General features: G+C 31.8%; 3 protein-coding genes and 1 non-coding gene across 9 annotated transcripts in view; 1 reads left to right on the top strand and 3 right to left on the bottom strand.

The window, feature by feature from the left end:
- LOC117231535 overlaps positions 1-3,465 on the bottom strand; it is a 47,624-nt gene extending 44,159 nt beyond the window's left edge. The window contains exon 1 of one of the 2 annotated variants that reach the window (XM_033490068.1): positions 3,319-3,465. The gene's annotated coding sequence lies outside the window, so the exon portion shown is untranslated. Of the gene's footprint in view, positions 1-2,861 lie in introns of both variants that reach the window. The other variant, XM_033490067.1, reaches the window with a different exon arrangement.
- Trnar-acg lies at positions 2,339-2,411 on the bottom strand. Its single transcript has one exon. It is a non-coding gene; the product is annotated as a tRNA-Arg (tRNA).
- Positions 3,466-4,142: 677 nt separating the features above from the next.
- Positions 4,143-11,647, bottom strand: LOC117231533 (UNC93-like protein MFSD11). Of its 2 annotated transcripts, XM_033490064.1 has the most exons (3): positions 11,325-11,647; positions 7,060-8,172; positions 4,143-6,955 (listed from the first exon to the last, which is right to left on the bottom strand). In XM_033490064.1, exons 1-3 carry the CDS (start codon positions 11,415-11,417, stop codon positions 6,932-6,934), a joined length of 1,230 nt encoding a protein of 409 aa, XP_033345955.1. In that variant the 5' UTR covers positions 11,418-11,647; the 3' UTR covers positions 4,143-6,931. The 2 variants fall into 2 exon arrangements, with proteins under 2 accessions (XP_033345955.1, XP_033345953.1); XM_033490062.1 differs by having other exon boundaries at positions 4,143-8,172.
- Positions 11,648-12,656: 1,009 nt separating this feature from the next.
- Positions 12,657-17,091, top strand: LOC117231254 (rho GTPase-activating protein 44-like). 4 transcript variants are annotated; one of them, XR_004492927.1, is made up of 11 exons: positions 12,657-13,294; positions 13,643-13,796; positions 13,877-14,162; positions 14,243-14,467; positions 14,592-14,889; positions 14,976-15,215; positions 15,310-16,103; positions 16,175-16,347; positions 16,421-16,482; positions 16,604-16,651; positions 16,736-16,810. XR_004492927.1 is itself a non-coding variant. In XM_033489524.1 (10 exons), exons 1-9 carry the CDS (start codon positions 13,242-13,244, stop codon positions 16,469-16,471), a joined length of 2,274 nt encoding a protein of 757 aa, XP_033345415.1. In that variant the 5' UTR covers positions 12,657-13,241; the 3' UTR covers positions 16,472-16,482; positions 16,604-16,744. The 4 variants fall into 4 exon arrangements, 3 of the variants coding, with proteins under 3 accessions (XP_033345415.1, XP_033345414.1, XP_033345413.1); XM_033489524.1 differs by having other exon boundaries at positions 16,604-16,744; XM_033489523.1 differs by lacking the exon at positions 16,421-16,482 and having other exon boundaries at positions 12,658-13,294; positions 16,736-17,091.
- The last annotated feature ends 370 nt before the right edge of the window (positions 17,092-17,461 follow it).

Genomic DNA, 17,461 nt, shown 5'->3' with positions numbered 1-17,461 from the left:
CGTCAATGCGTAATCGCGCGTAACCGACGTACGGGGAACCAGGAAATTATTCGAACTGATTCCAAGCATACGGGAACAGTATACGTAACTAGATTTTTATGCGTTTATAGAAAATCTGCAGATGCAAGGGGTGTACAGAATAATATACACATAAGATGCAGAAATATATGAAATATCCAAAGTATGGTACAGTTTGTCAGTGACGGACCTAATCCTTCGGGGGCCTGATACTAATCGATTATTTTTTACGCATTTTGCACGCATTCTAGAAAACGCAAAAATCCTCCGGAATGTTTCGTAATGGGCCTATCGAGTGCTCTCGATCGGCGTCCCGAATATTCGTACGACGTACTGTTTCGACAAATATCGTTCTAACCAAGCTAACATTTTCTTCGCGTACTAACAAATTTATTTTGAGTTAAAAAGAAGTTCTGATAATTGTTTACTAATCTTTTCGACAAGTACGTTTGGGCCTCCATAACCTTCCGGTGTTTGTCGCTTATATAGCGCCATTAACGTCAAGATAAATCCACTTCTGTACTTTATAATATTTAATAGATGACAATTTTTGGTTTCAGATTTTATTTCGGGCAATGTGCAGCATTTCCCGCGGAAACGAAATTGGTTCTAACCAATCGTACTGACGAACATCTAGCCGACAAAGGTCGTAACTTTAGAAATCGGCGAAAGATTGTGATCATACAGAGCGGTGAGCGGTAAGCGGTGAAACAAGCGATGGCACACAGCCATTGCCCAGCGCTTCGAATATCAATTTTGCCGTTTACCGCTTACCGCTCTTCGTATAATCACCGTCTTACCGGCCGCATAATAAAAAATAACTCGAACCTAATCGAATACTCGCGATTCAAATGCATACAGAACAAACCGTACAGTAGGTTGAGTAGCAAATTTAAAAAAAGGTATCGTCAAAATCCACGCGAACGTCGCACATCAACAGGTTGACGGATATTTATTACACCTTATTTTCGTGACAAACGACCCGAAATTTTTACAAAATCTCATTCTAGCCGAATATTTTGCGACCCAGATACTATACTAGAGCAGAATTTTTCATCCAAGTTACAGTTTTTTTAATTATGTATATTGGTGAAAATATGAGTTTGCATAAATATCCGCGGTCTAGTTATATCATGAAATAAAAGACTTATTTGATTTTAGCCAGAAAATCAAATCCACCGTAAATGGTGAAAATTTCGTTGGTTATCGTTAACCATCATCGATGGGCCGAAATTGATTTTGGTTACGAATTACGAATAACCATTATGGGTAACGCAAATATTTCTCGACTACTGTATGATAACTGTAATAACCATTATTGGTGATTAACCATTTATCGGCGATGGAATTGTTTTTGGTTTTTAATATTATTATCGTATTATCGGCGATGAAAATACGTATCAATGAACAGTAAGCATTATTCATAACAGGAAATATTTCTCATTATTTAGGGATGGTTATTGGTAACCGAATAATTGTTCTCTTCGTCGATAATTATTCACGAAGAAAAAATTATTCGCAAAGAAAAGCAATTTGACTGCAATTTGAATACAATCAACGTACGATAGAAATGAGGAAGCGGAAAGAATGTGCAATTACTTTTAGTATGATTTTCTAGTTTTCTAGAAGCTACTCGAATTTGGATTTACATTTAGCTTTTTTGATTAAATATTTTCAATTTTCTCCGTTTGAATTAGCGTGTTTCAATTTGAAACTTGGAACGTAGGTTGAGTAGTCGATTAAGAGTAGATTTCTAGAAACTCGATGCTCTGTGTTTATCTTCCGGGTGAACTTTCGAGGCAAAGAATGCAAAGGGAGGAATAAAGTGCACCAGCATCGTTCTGGCCTGTTTGGAATGCGTACTATTCCTGGAGATTCTTGAGCAACTCGTTGCATCAACTCGTTGACCAAAGAAAAATCCCCTTGCACTGTATCTTAATGTGCATTTCGATATTTCCAATAGTAGCTCTCGCATAATAAATCCTATAGCCCTTTAACTGCTTAATATTAAACCACAAAGAGGCAATGTTCCATTAACGCAACATTAACTTCGCAGTTTTTTTTCTTAATTAATTTAGAATAAAGAAATTGAAGTATTTGTAACATTATGGAAACTATATATATACAGTACTAGGTCCTTAATGAGTTAAAATACCTTTTTTACAAAAATAAACTTATCATAGTCTTCATATGTTAAATGCTTTATAACACGAAATAGCCATAAAAAATCCTTAAATATCCGTATGCTTTCTGTGAAGACTAAAAATAGAAAATACATATAAAGTGATAAAAAATAAAAAAATAAAAAAAAACGACTTTCCGATCCTGCCAGGATTCGAACCTGGAATCTTCTGATCCGTAGTCAGACGCGTTATCCGTTGCGCCACAGGACCAACTTTTTACCTTATCTTTAAATTTAATGTAAGTGGTACACATATAAATCGTATATCGAAGAAACTGCGAATATAAAACTTAAATACTAACAGACATCTTCAAATTTTACATGATTTACTTAAAATATAGTAAAAAACGGACAAAAGAAAAGAAGGAAAGAGAAAAGAAAGAGCATATTTATATCCGTTATGCTACAAAACAGTTTTGCTCGTCTAATTGCCAGTTTACGATCTTTTAAAAGAGAGCAAAACAGATTGTAGAAGAGAGCATATATTTATAAAATCTCAGGAATGACAGTCAACCCCTGACATTTAACGTGAACTAACATTTAAACAATGTACGTAAACACCGGGAGAAATTGTTAACGAGTCAACGATCCAGATATCGGAATCGCGTTGTATGTATTATTATATGACATTAAATGTCATCGTGATGGAATATCGACTCACCGTGGCCAAACGGAACAGAGCGTTAGAATGAAAAAATAAGGCACGCACAACGAGATTGGGAACGCGGGCGATACACGTTCGAACGTGCACGGCACACAACTCCGACTTTCGAAACAATACACACCTCGTGACACTTCCGCGAAACAATAATAATCAACACTATCAAACGATCTTTCTAACGTTGGTTCATTTTTCGAACGATCGACGATACACACCCAATAAAAAGATTTTCCAGAATTATTCGTGTTCGACACGAATAGCAAACTGTTCGTTGGTTAAGAGAGAAAAAAAAAATTCAGACGTACGAGTTACTTAAAAAGCACGTAATTCAACGAGTAACGTCAATGTCACCCCGCCACTGTCCATGGAATAACAGGAGGGTGTCGATCCAGTCGAAGAAATTGGGAAAAATCGCGTTTAGATGTTTGCCACGAATAATTGATCATTCTTCACTCACCCTTCAGAGTTAGATCAGTCACGTGAACAACATAACTACGCGCGTCCCGTTCAAATACTCGAAAACACGAGCGAAACAGGCCGAGAGCTGTCACAAACCGTCGTTACACTCGCCATTTTGATTTACACTGACACTCAGAAACGACCAGCGAGGTGTTTTACCGCCAGTACGCATGCGCGCGACAGGTGGCTGCCCGGGAGTTGAACAGTGTCTGTATACAACGCGTCGTTGATATTCTAACCGAAAATTTTTAATAAATGGTTATTTGTTTAATGCAACATTGGAATATTTTAGAATCGTAAAATTATATAAAAATAATAAATTGTTGTGCGTATGTGTGTGTATATAGGAATTATTGAAATGTACGGTGTTCTACCACCAATGTATTTTCATATTGAAGTTTCTACGTCTTGCGAGGAACTTACAACTGCTTTACCGGTTTAGTGTCATTCCATATGTTATCGACTCAGCATAGAATACTACTACAACGCCAATAGTAGATGGAATACTTGAAGCTACTTGCATACGGTACACAATGTTCTAATGTCGGTCAAGTCGCATACTTTCTGTTCATTTCATTCCCAATTTTTGATTAATAAGTTATCTTCTGTTTCCAACATTCCAAACATTGATTGATCAAATATGTATATATATGTATATGTGACTGATGTCTTGATGCCAAAGTAAAGACTACGTAGTAAATCTAAGAGACTTTAAATGTTCGATATGTATCAATGAATACTAAATTGATAAATTAGAAATTTACAAATATTTTTAGATGACATCGATTATTGTTCTAATAATATTAGGAATCATACGAAGTGTTATGCTTTCTGTATCATATATTGCAATTCAAATTACACATATTTACAAATTTGGTCGTAATATATTTACAATAATACTTTAACTAAGAACGGTTTGAAAACTGGATAAATTTTCTATATATTTTGTGAACATTGACATTTACATAGATTTTAAAAATTGACAGAAATTGATCAACAAGAATAGACGAATTTTATTAATGGACAAAAATGTACTTATTCTATATCTATACGGTACATACACCAAACGGTAGGATTATGTCTTAAATTAGTCTCAAAGTTAACAGGTTATTCCTATGTACAGAATATTTTCATACAAAGTACAATATCGTTGACTATTTCCTTCGACACCATGAAAAATAAGTTCAAAATTATTTTGTTCGTATATTAATGTACATACATATGTACATAATCGATAATACATGTTTTTATTATTTTTCATACTATTGCTGTAAATACTAGAAAATATCATTTCTTCAACGTTTTTTAAAATATCGATAGAAAACCGTTTACTGTCGCAGTTATCAAGAATGCAACAAACTAACTTTGCATATTACAGTCTTACCACATTTCAAAACCGCGAGAACTCTATTCCATTGAACATATATCAATGTATATACTATACATGTATCGGTACATGTATAGTATAAATAGAAATTATAAGACATTTATGTTAATGGAAGTTCGTGCTATTTATTCACACGGAAGCACAGTGTTCTCTTTATCACTGATCTTTTTAAAAAAATATAGCTATTTTCGCTTTATACTCAGTTCAAACAATATCTATATCATCTTACATTATAACATTTCACAATCCTAATTTCTTTACAACAGAATCTTTCTCTAACTTCAATTACCAGAAATAAAATATATCTATAAAATATATATAAACTCGTTTAAACAAAATGTTCGTTCATCTAAAAGCTTTATAAAAATCTGTAACTGCAAATTCATATAATAACAATCCTAGCTTTATAATGATACTATATATCTTACAATAGCACGAATTATTATGCAAACGGTATAAAAAAGATATCGCATTGGCTGAGGTTATTTCATACTTATTTCATATTTTCTGCATCTTAATCGCAAACATAGATTAAATATATTTTCTACCCCTAATATAGCCGTGAAGTTCTTAAATACTCTCTCCACCATCATAATTCTTTTCTATAATTATGATAACATTCACTATTAAAAATATACTTACAAATAACAAGATTCATAAAAAAAATAAATTTATCTTTAATACATATATATATATATATAGATAAAGAGATGCGATGCTTTTTTGAAAATGTCACGAACTTCCAGAATCTAGTAGAATTACTTGGAATTATTTTACAAGTGCAAAATTACTATTCGACGGTAGTAACAAAATATACAACAAAAATGTATAATCTATTTCGTTTCAATGTTTCTTAGTTGGTAACTATTATAAAATAATTAATAGAAACGCAGTCTTTTACGAAATGGTACTGAAACAGTGGAATTGCACGATTCGTTAATATTCTTATCTCGCTATTCATTTTTGTTTAAGGCTTAACACATTCGCTGCTACAAAAATATAGTTTCTCTACCTCTGAAATTACACAGTTGTCGTCAGAAATGTCTTTACTTTAGGTGATATCTGTTAACACGCTGTTCATTATGGTTTTTGTCTTTCTAAGTCTTTCGTTAAAGCTCATAAAAACAAAAACGCAACAGTTAAACGAACAGCGTTATTTAAATATGTAGTTAAAGCGACGCAATGTTGCATCAGTAGCAGCAAAAATTGTTTACGTTGAATTAATGCATATTAAATGCCGTTTTATACAATAAAGCTTTAGTTGTACGTAGTTTCTTCATATGTGTCGTATTTGATCGTAGTAATTTCAGTATCGTTTGATATGCTTTTTGAAAACTAACTACTTTTTGTCATTACTTCTGATTCATAACAATTTTGTAATTAGTCAATTATAGAATTCAAAAAGTCTACGAATAGAGCTAATATAATTTCTTCGTTTATAAATTCCTTTGAAATAATTTACGCATTAAAAAATTGCTTACGTGGAATTGGAAATATCTTTAGTCTCCCCCAAATTCTATATTTAGATTTCCAGAAATCTTTATGCTTCCAACACCACTACTTTTCCCAAATTTAAATTTCGCAAGAAAATCTTTACATCGAATACACGTGACTTATATAATAAATTCCTTCTTTAACGTGGTTGATAATTAATAATGGGACAGAATTGAATGCGTGGTATTAGCGCGCGAAATTCAAACTTGAAAAAAACGACATTCATACGCTCCAATCTAATACATATGTATGTTTATATATATGTAACAAAATCTTTAGTCTTAACTATCTATTTTTATAAAATAATATATCATTGTTACCACTCTTCTCGTAACAATAAAATAAATTCATTTGCTTGAGCATTTTTTAAGCCTCCACCATTCTATTTTTTCTCGATTTATAATCCATTCAGAACCAAACAATGAAATAACGTGTAAAAGTTGCGTAAACGCAACATTATTAAAAACAAGGTACACCGAACAAGTTCTATAATGTTGAAAAGTTCAACTTTTTTCAAATTGGCAATATTATGATATTTAGGTGAAAGAAGAAATGCTAAAGATAAAAACATCCAATAAATTTTTAGAATTTCATAATCACAATGTAAATTCGATAAGATTGGATAATGTGAATTAACAAAACCACGATAAGATTAAAAAATGAAATGTTACGTTAACGCAACGTTCGTCCGTAAATAGGTTACTCGCTCGACACGTCGCTCTCTGATTGATTACTCTCTCTTTCCCTTCTTGTACTATACTCAACGAAACAGAAAGTACTAGTACCGATAACGATCGTTATCGTTAAGATTAGGAGCTGTATATGGAGGTAAACGACATTACTGTAAGCGAAACTTACCGCAGCCGCGACCGATTGGCAAAATTTAAACAGTGCAAAAGCTGGTGCACTTCGTTGTGGAAATAATATGCCTAATAACGAATAGACCTGGGTATTGAAACAGGCATCTCCAAAACCCAGAGCGAGACTTCCAGCCATTGCCAAAACTGGCGAGGGAGTGATATAACCTATGCCGTCGGTATCTGCGAATGGCGAGTCGTTCGGTAGATTCAAGAAAATGGAAACGAAAGCGAATAAATGTGCGCAGAACCCGGTAAGCACCACCGACCACACGCCACAGACGCGAGATACCTTCGAGCCAAAGATGCCAAAGAGAGCTCCGCCAACCACTTCTCCGATTCCGATGAAAATTCCAGAAAGACCAATCAGACTCTTACGCGAGTCACCCATTGCTTTGGTGAATCCGATACTGGACGAATAGACTCCCGAATAAAACGTCAACACCAGTCCAGTATACACAAACATGGAAGATAGCAAAAGTATCTTTTTTGTAATAAAAAGATCGATCGCATCGGTTAAAGCATGCCAGGCAGCTAACAACGGTTTCTTCCTTGCAGGTTCTGGTATGCGAAGTTCTTTGTCGGCGCTCGAGACGCCTTCTGCTTCGCCTAAAACTAGGCTATTCGATATCCTTCTCAAGGTAGCCAGTAAACACGTGCCGAGAATCGCTAATCCGGTGAGCACACCGAAAACGAGTCTCCTGGTCGTCGCATTAATCTTAGAATCGGTAAACATGAAGTAGACGAAAAGGTTGCCAGCAAACATGGAACACTGAAAAATCGCCCAGAATATACCAGCGTTTCTGGACATCGTGTCCGAGTCGCTATTCTCCGTTAGGTATTGTCCGTGTCCAGTCCATATCAAAGCAGCTCCCAGACCTAGGATACAGGAAGCAGCATAAAGCAGAACGTTTTGAGGCCAGAGGAAAGATCCTATGAAAAGGGCGTAGCAACAAGCGCCGGTCAATATAGCGATCCTCGGCCCTGTCATCGAAATGTACGACGGCGCTAACCAATTGCACGTGGCAAACACGGCATAGATTATCGCTAAGCTAGTGTAGGCCTCGCCGGTGAAATTCGGATCATCCTCGTTAATACTTTGCAGCACTGTTTTCTGCACAGAAAATAATCCTAATATAATAGAATATAACATGTTTATGTTTTTAGTAAATTGGACTTTCGTTATCTTTGTTACTTTTTAAATACTTCGACATACTTAGTTACAATATGGTCGATAGGTTATTTTAAGTAGAACTATAAGGACCATGATTGTTAGAATCCGATTTTAAAAAATTGTGGAATAAGAATATATATTAGCTTAAATGATTTTGATTACGAATGACTATTATAAATGATTAACATTCTTTTTTATCCTAACGTGAAAGAAGTAATTGGCCATTTGCATGGATCGCATTAATATTTGAAAGTTTTTGCATTTCAGCAACGATGAACAAAGTATATATAGATATACCGATGCCCATGATCAGAATCTAACATCTAATTCGAGACCGAGACGTTTTAATCTTGTTCTTTCGATAAAAGTGAAAGGTTTCTTTTTATGTAGTAGAGAATATAGCTTAGAAAGAGATAAACTTTATCGCGTTGAAAATCAATTTAGCGCGTTATGTAATACCAGAAACTATGGAATAATTAACAAAGTAGAGCGTTAAGTCAAGTAATCAATCAAGATTACTTAATTTTAATTAATCACCAATATCCTTTCATTGCATACTACTTAAGTCTTTAGTTCACTGTTTATAAAACAGGTCAACGTGATTTCGTACGTTAATAAATGCCATCTTTAGAATAAATTATATGATGACGATCAACTGATTTTTAAAAATATAAAATGCGCTAATAATTTATTAATAGTACATTTTTAATGTTAATTTCAAAATAGGCAATAAGTTATAATAAAAAAATATTGCAAGAATGCATTCTAAAAACAGATTAATTTCAATTATTGTAAATTGTTCTTATACTAACAAATTTGATTACAGATGCCAATATCATCATTGATATTTTTATAGATAAATGTAGAAAACAACATACAGAACTTCACGATGATCCCAATTTAAAAATATTATTTTTTATGAGATAGATATTTCGATTACACACCGACTTTGTTTCAATAAATATTTTTATTTGTACAGTCATTATCCGCTTGATTTTATACTCGTGATTTTATACTCATACACGGCTTCCTTGCTTTCATCTTCATTGCGGGATAAAATTGATAGGAGTTATCAGGGCTTGACAATTAAATGATATCTCTTTCTTGCTGTGCATTGAATCATTCATTAAACACGTTCTATACGATATGTACATATCGATGTGCCATATTCAATGTAATATGTATTTGTATTCTGTATTTATAACATTATATGTATGTCTTTATAAAGATGAAAGAAATAATATTATCTTATCGACATATATGTCATATTGTGGCTTTTAGTTTATACTTTAATACAGAGTGGAATAACATTTTTATTGTATCGTTACAACAATTGCAATGACGACCATTAAAGTTATAAAATTATATGTTATTGTTAAAAGAAAATAATACTTTAATCTACAATTTTTACGCATCATACATACTTATAGAATATAATAATAATAATAAAAATTCCTACTTTTATCTTAGATCTGATAAATGGCTGATAGTGATATTAGCAGCTTAAATTTCAGCTGAAAGTAATTTTATGTTTATCGCATATTAAGAATGTAACAAAGAATAATAATTTTACATTTGGATTCAAACCAGACCGACGCGGTTCGACTTAACTGTTTCTTTTCTCGCAGCTCATTCGTTTTATGTAATAGATGCTAACGAAATGTGACAATTGTCACTAATTTTTTATAACGATACTCGAGAAATTATCATTTAAATATACTTGTTATAAACATCCTTAAATGATAAAAATATGTGTACAATTCCATTTAAAGAAATTACATTGATATTGAAATCTTTGTAGATAAAAATTAAAAAGAAAAAATGAATCTGAATATTTTGTTAACTTTCTCCTATATAAACAACTGGCTCTTTCGTGAAAACATTCTTTTTAACATTGTATGTATAAAATTTCAAAGTCACATGTTTATATTTGTTTAAATGAACGCTATGATAATAATGATGCATGCTTTTATTCTAATGAAACATAAATGAATCACTTTAATGAATTACACTATTGTGAAAAACATTTTACAGATTCTTACGTAAAAAGTACTGCGCATATAAAAATGACAAGAAATGTTATCTGTTAATCATATAACAACATTATATATATAATAATAATATTATTATAGTTAATCTATATTAGATTACATTATAATTAATATTATTATATTTATCGCTAATTTATGTTTCCAAATTATTAAGTGTATTGTTAAATATGTTAATATAATAATCATGTGATTTTAAAACTTCAACAAAGAACCATTATGGGTATGGAATACATAAAAAGCGTTCTATATTTCTTAACATAATGGTATATAAGTGAAGATATATAGTTAAAGAAGGAAAATATTAATGGTCAATTTAATTATTGATTTTTAATGATTCCAAAATTATTACATTTGCAGTACTTAATACTAAATAACTTTCACTTAAAATAATGGCTCCACAACTTAAACCATGCGTAATAATGAACACAATATGTTTTAAGCAAACAATAAAAAATATGTAAATAAAGTGTTTAAGGTAATTTCAATTGATTATGATAAATATTGCAACTAAATGTTCAACTTACAATATTATTTATTACTATAACATATAACAAAGCTATAAGAATAATGAAAGTTTTTTTTTAAGTTTGACATATGCTAACCTTACGTAGTTAAAAAAGACAAACAGTTTCATACATTGTCCATTTAAATGGTTTCATTAAACCTTATCTTAACATTAATTTATGTTTAGCTACATAGTGACAATATTTCCGCAAAATATTAAAAATTTTATTCATTTTCAGTTTATTCACTAATTACATTTCAAATTTTTCATATAACGAATGAATAATTATGAAACCAGAGAGAGAAGTATTTCCTCTGTGATAAAATTAAATATAACTCATGCATATACAAAACCTATTCAATTTATGTATATGTTGTATCAAATGTTATCCATATAAACCACATTGAACAGTGATTTATATAAAATAAAATGTATATGTATATTTCGTACAAAACTGTAAAATATATGTAATAAAGAAAGATAAAAAAATTCAGATCAACATTAAAATATTGCGATGATCTTATTTTCAAACTTACCTCGATATTTCCCATTGTCTGAAACGCGGTAAATACCAGCATAAATCCCCAACTTAGTATCAACACATTTAAAAAGCCTCTATCTATTGTCATGATGATCACTTTGAATAAAATTTACCAAAAATAGAGGAAAAGAATGGGAAAAAGTCCAGACAAATCTTCCGCGCGAGCACTTCAAGTGTCGTTAACCGATATTGTGTATTAAGAGTCAACAGATGGTCACGATTAGTTGAGAAATAAAGGCCAACGTGTGACAACTAACAATACATAATTCCCTTCTTCCCTTTCTCAATTGACATGATTTGAAGTCATCGTCAAAATATGGTTGAATAGTTATCGATTACATGATACGTTACAATAAATATCGATATATCGATACCTTACACAATACGAATAGGTTATGATTGCTATACTTATTTAACGCTTGTATTGTATAATAACGTTTTTTCGAAAAACATTTCGTAGTACGAAAAATATATCAAAACTTATATACAATTTTGCTAATATTTATTTTATTTCAATATCATTGATTCGAACATGTATAAAAACTTTTTACGAAAAAGGTTTTGTATTAAAATGTAATTTATACAAACAAGTATGAAAATATACATATATATTTATTTCTTATATTTTGCAGAGATCATAAAAGTATTCATTGATAAATCCTGATATTCAGTGGGATCATATTTAATATTTATTCTATGGTTAAAATAATTATTCATGCTGCATACTAAGTTTTTACTAAATATATGTTTGCAATAAATATCTTGTAACTAAATAAGTTATAAATTTAAGCAATATTTTATTTTATTTTCTCCATCTACATATTATGGTTTTTGGATAAAATCATTGCTTATTTTACACCTTAAGCTTACAAATAAACCTTCAACTTAAAACTTGAAATATATATTCTTAAAACCTAGCTAGGTAATCTATGGTAACAGAATTTCTTTCATAAATTTGAATAATATAATCATGATAGTCGTATCTCGTTACAGCGCTAATAAAATTTCAAATTGTTTTATATAAAATGCACAGAATGCATACAATATAAAAAAAGTAATAAAATAATATCGTTATAATTTTTAATAGGTAGAACGAAATTCTACTTTAGTTTTATTGCTTTTGTTGTATGCATAAAAATATAAATTTGCATAAAAATCCGCAATTTATATATAATAGACACAATAAATACATAAAATTATTTTATAATAAATGTTGAAATACTTTCGTGAGTTACTATAGGTCACATCGTTACGATTACTTAACGCGTTTCGCGAATTTTATATTTCAAATTTCGCGCGATTGAAACGATTTCTCGTTCTAAACGAAATCTGAATCACAGTGAGAAACAAGAATGGCTGACCAAGAACAGTAAAAAGTTGTTGGTTGTCCCGTTATCGAATCTTTTGATAGAAATTTAATGCCTGTTTAAAAAGGAAAGCAAAATTGACACGTAATCCAAGTTTTGTCAAATAATGAACAACGTGAAAATCTTTGCTCGGTTTCGCGGTTTCATTAAACAACCAATGGTGAACAAGGAAATAAAATGCCGCGATTAAAATTTCTATGATTTTGACACGTTTACAAAATTTAAGATCCAAGAAGTGAATCTTGAAACTTTTTTGAGAGTGGAAACTCGTCGATATTGTGGAAGGATATATCGATCGGGACATTCTATTTGTTCATAGAGGGTGTGGGATCATTATACAAACATTATGACGAATTGCTGCCTTTCGAGTGATACGAAGGACTCTCTCTATTTTTTTTATCGTCCGCATTTCTTTTATGTCCTCTAATTATACTAAACATGTGTGCTCGTGAACGTCGTTACAGTTAACAAGTGATAACTGATCATAATTTAGTAGATTATCGTGTAATTTTATTTATATAATAAGCGTTAGGTGTTTATCAATCATGAAGAAACAATTCTTCAGAGTTAAACAGCTTGCTGATCAAACATTTTCTAGGTAATTGTGATTTAATTTCATTTAAAAGTCTACGAAAATTTTGCTTTTTCTAAATGTTACGATTGGTAGATAAAATATTAAACATTTTTAAATAAAGCATATAATAATATAATATTTTGATATATCTATCATAATAAAAGATAAGAATCTCTGTTTTTCTGTATAATTTTTAAACAATATAATTTTGAGCAATGTCAAAACACCATAACATTCGATAGAAGCAGACATGATATACCAAAATAGCTTATGAATCAGACTATCTCAAAATGGATTGACTTTAAAGACCGTTATGTTAATTTGAATTTGTCAATCTTCAAAAATTAACGAACTAAATATTTGTTTTTATAGAGCTGGCAAAACAGAAGTGCTTACAGATGATTTACAAGCTGCAGATAAACATGTAGATCAAATCAGAATGGCTCTCATTGGATTAAACAAAAGACTTGGTAATCCACCAAATCAGGCTATGACACAAGATGTTGCACTGAAGGAAAAGCGTTTGGTAATACATGATGATGAAATTTATGTTTAAATTTTGATGATAGCTTCTTTTTACGTTTTTAAAAATATATATCTTTTCAGAAAAAGTGTCCAGAATATATATTAGGTCAAACAATGTTGGAGAATGCTCCTGAAGATGGTCTCATGGGTTTTACTTTGTCAGAGTGTGGACGTGCACAGATGTATTTAGCAAATGAGGCAATTGAACATGAAGCAAAAGTTGAACAATATGTTGCAATGCCTCTTCAACATATTTTAGATACTGATGTACCAAACATAATAAAACATAAAAGAAATTTAGCCCGATTAACTTTAGATATGGATAGTGTGAGGACAAGATATCAACAAGCTAGTAAACATAGTGCTAGTAAGAAGAAATTTTAATCTGATTTTTAAATTGTATTACAAGAATTATGTTTATATTTTGAAATTAATATTGTGCAATAGGTGCAGGTGCAACAAAGGTAGATAACTTAAGAGAAGAATTGGAAGAAGCAGAAACTAAAGTTGAGCAATGTAGAGATCAACTAGCTGCAGAAATGTTTCAACTTATGTCACGTGAAACTGAATTAGCACATACTATTATACAATATGTAAAACTTCAAAGAGCTTATCATGAAAGTGCGCTACATTGCCTCGAAGACCTTATTCCTGGATTAGAAAGCTATATTAGTACGTATTTAATCGTATTTATGAAACAAAAACATTTGGCGCGTTTGACGAATTTTATCATGTAATACTTCCAAGACTTACCAAAAAATTTCGTTTAATATGTAACCCTGTTTCATAATTGTAGATGATAACGAAATGAAACCAGTTTATGGTTATCCTTTGGAAGAACATCTCAGAGTAACTAACAGAAAAATTGCATTACCCGTTCAATTGTGTGTATCTGCGTTGCTAAGATTAGGTATGGAAGAAGAGGGCCTTTTTAGAATAGCTGGCGCTGCATCAAAATCACGTCGAATTAAATTGAGTTTAGATGCATGCTGCCTTACATTACCAACTGCTCTTGAGTATAAAGATCCACATGTCATTGCTGGTGCATTAAAATCTTATCTTCGAGAACTACCTGAACCTCTCCTAACTTATAAGTAAATATAAAAATAATATTTACTATCCATAATGATGACGAAGAAAATTATAACATTATATTCGTTATTTTTATCTTATTTCAAAGGTTGTATCCTGAATGGATGGCAGCTGCAAAAATAACTCAGAATGAAACAAGATTAAGGGCTCTATGGGAGGTGTTACATAAGTTACCAGCTGTAAATTTAGAAAATCTGCGGTTCCTAATCAAATTTCTAGCTGTTCTCACTAAAAACCAAGATGTGAACAAAATGTCGCCACAAAATATTGCAATTGTAATCGCGCCCAATTTAATATGGAGTCCACAAGAGGATGCAAATACAATGGTGTAAGAATATTATCCATTTACATTATTTGTATCATTGATCATCATAGAAAAAGTTATATGATAATCTCTACTAATGTAATATTTATTATTTCAGAATGAACATGAGTACAGCTAATAACTCTAGTCTTATAGTTGATCAGTTGATCACGTATGCAGATTGGTTTTTTCCTGGTGAAATAGATTTTGATCGCGATTTAGAAGTTGGTATTATAATTGGTTCGGAAAATCAAACTACGAGTATGCGTCGTTGCATTTCTAACAGTAGTCTTAGTGATCATGGAGAAAGTCCTCCACAAGGCAGTCCTAAACCAGCAGCTCGTAGGAAAAACAAACCAGCTCCAACACCACCAAGTATCACTACTCCGGATAAACATGATAAGAAACCTGATGATAAACCACCACCCACACCTGATAAACCACCTAGACCTTTAACATCAGGGACTCTTAATCGCATAAAAAAACATGAAACAACAAATACCGAATCGATTATAAAACATGACACTAGTACAGATAAGCAGGATGGAAGCACAGAAACAGAAACTAAACAACAAAATACTGAAGCAAATGCACTTATTGATTCTTCGTTAGTTAATTGTCCAGAACGCGTTGACGAGGTACAAGAAGATTTACATAATGCAAACATAGAAACTGAAAAGATTAATCAAGAAACTCAAAAGGCTGAAAAGAAATTAAATGTTCCTATTGCTCTTGAAAGGAACACTATGGAAAATATATCGTGCAATAAGTCTCTTATGGAACTTGAAAATTCAGAAAATTCTACACAAAAATTAAAGGTAATACCAACCGAAAGACCGCCTCCCACTACATTAGAAAGACGTAGACCAGTAGCTGCCCCAAGAAGTATAACCAACATAGTACATAATGCGGGTAAATGTTTTTATAATTTTTTTATCAAGAAGCATAATACGAAATGTTTAATATGTGTCTTAATCTTAAAGAAGAAACGGTTGAATTACGTAAGAAGGCGGACAATAATCCTGTATGTACAAGCACACCTGATAGAAGTAGTAAACCGGCGATTCCAGAACGACCAGCCGGATTAATACGACCTTCGAGCCTTATTAAACAACAACCACGGCACAGTAACGAAAACTTAGACAGCGAAGCAGGAGTGAGTATTAAGGGTTTCTAAACGTCACGTTTAGTCCCAGTATATGTAAGATAATTCTTTAAAATAAATGTAGTTACTGCCAATGGACTCGACAAATATCACTGCCTGGATATTGCAATTTTGAAATACAATAACGTAAGCTATAAATAAAGATGAAGAATAAACGTGTTAATAGCTATTTTCATGAAAAAAATGTCGAATCGCATAATAATTTTTCAGAGCTATTAATATCTTTTTCCTTTTTAATAACCTATAGCCTTTAACTTTGGAAAGAGCTCATGTATATTCAGTGGACAAACAACAGGTCAGTATAATACAAGTGCGTGGCAGTGGCAATGTGTTCTGCACCTCGGGCAACAACAATGGCAACGCGGCTTCGAACTTACAGAGGAGCCCCAGTGTAGGTAGTCGACCTTCGTCTATGTCCTTGTACGGCGAACGACCGGAAAAGCCAGCCAAATTGAACGCTCCGGAACAAACGAAAGCTCACGTGCGAACCAGATCAGAAGGGAATATTATCGATGTGCAAACTCAGACTGAGACGGTGGTAGTTGTTAAATCACCGCAACAACCTGTTCCGGCTTCTCCAAGATTTCATCAAAGACCTCCGCGACCTCAACCGCCACCACCACCTCCACCCACCGCGCGTGTTAAATCGGAACACGAAAGTACTAATCTCTAGAATCAACTGTATAAAAAGTGATTATTACATTTATAAGAGAACTTTATAGAAATTAATATTTTTAAAAAATGAAGGCTATATTTCTCATAAAATAATATGGAACTGTAGGAAACTCTTAACAGGATAATGTAAATTTTCCTATTTTTGATGTTAAATAATGAACGTTCCAATTTCGATAATTACATTGAAATTGATAGCACAGTTAGATAAAATTTCATTTTAACTTTTTGAAATTATGCAGAAGGCGAAAAAATATGTTTTCTTCTGTATTTTAAAATTAAACATTTTTAAGTTTTTATAGTTATATACTAAAGATAATTAAAAAAAGTTATACATCTTATTTTCATATTTAACTCTAATATTTTTGCAACTTATCGACTTTTATACTTGTTATCAGAATAATGAAAACATAAATGTATAAAAAGACGTGGC

The sequence above is a fragment of the Bombus vosnesenskii genome, unplaced genomic scaffold (genome assembly GCF_011952255.1).
Source record: "Bombus vosnesenskii isolate JDL3184/JDL3185 unplaced genomic scaffold, Bvos_JDL3184-5_v1.1 scf7180000013272, whole genome shotgun sequence".
Classification (NCBI taxonomy): Eukaryota; Metazoa; Arthropoda; class Insecta; order Hymenoptera; family Apidae; genus Bombus; species Bombus vosnesenskii.
The sequence above is the reverse complement of the archived record's forward strand: the minus strand, read 5'-3'. Positions and strand labels throughout refer to the sequence as shown.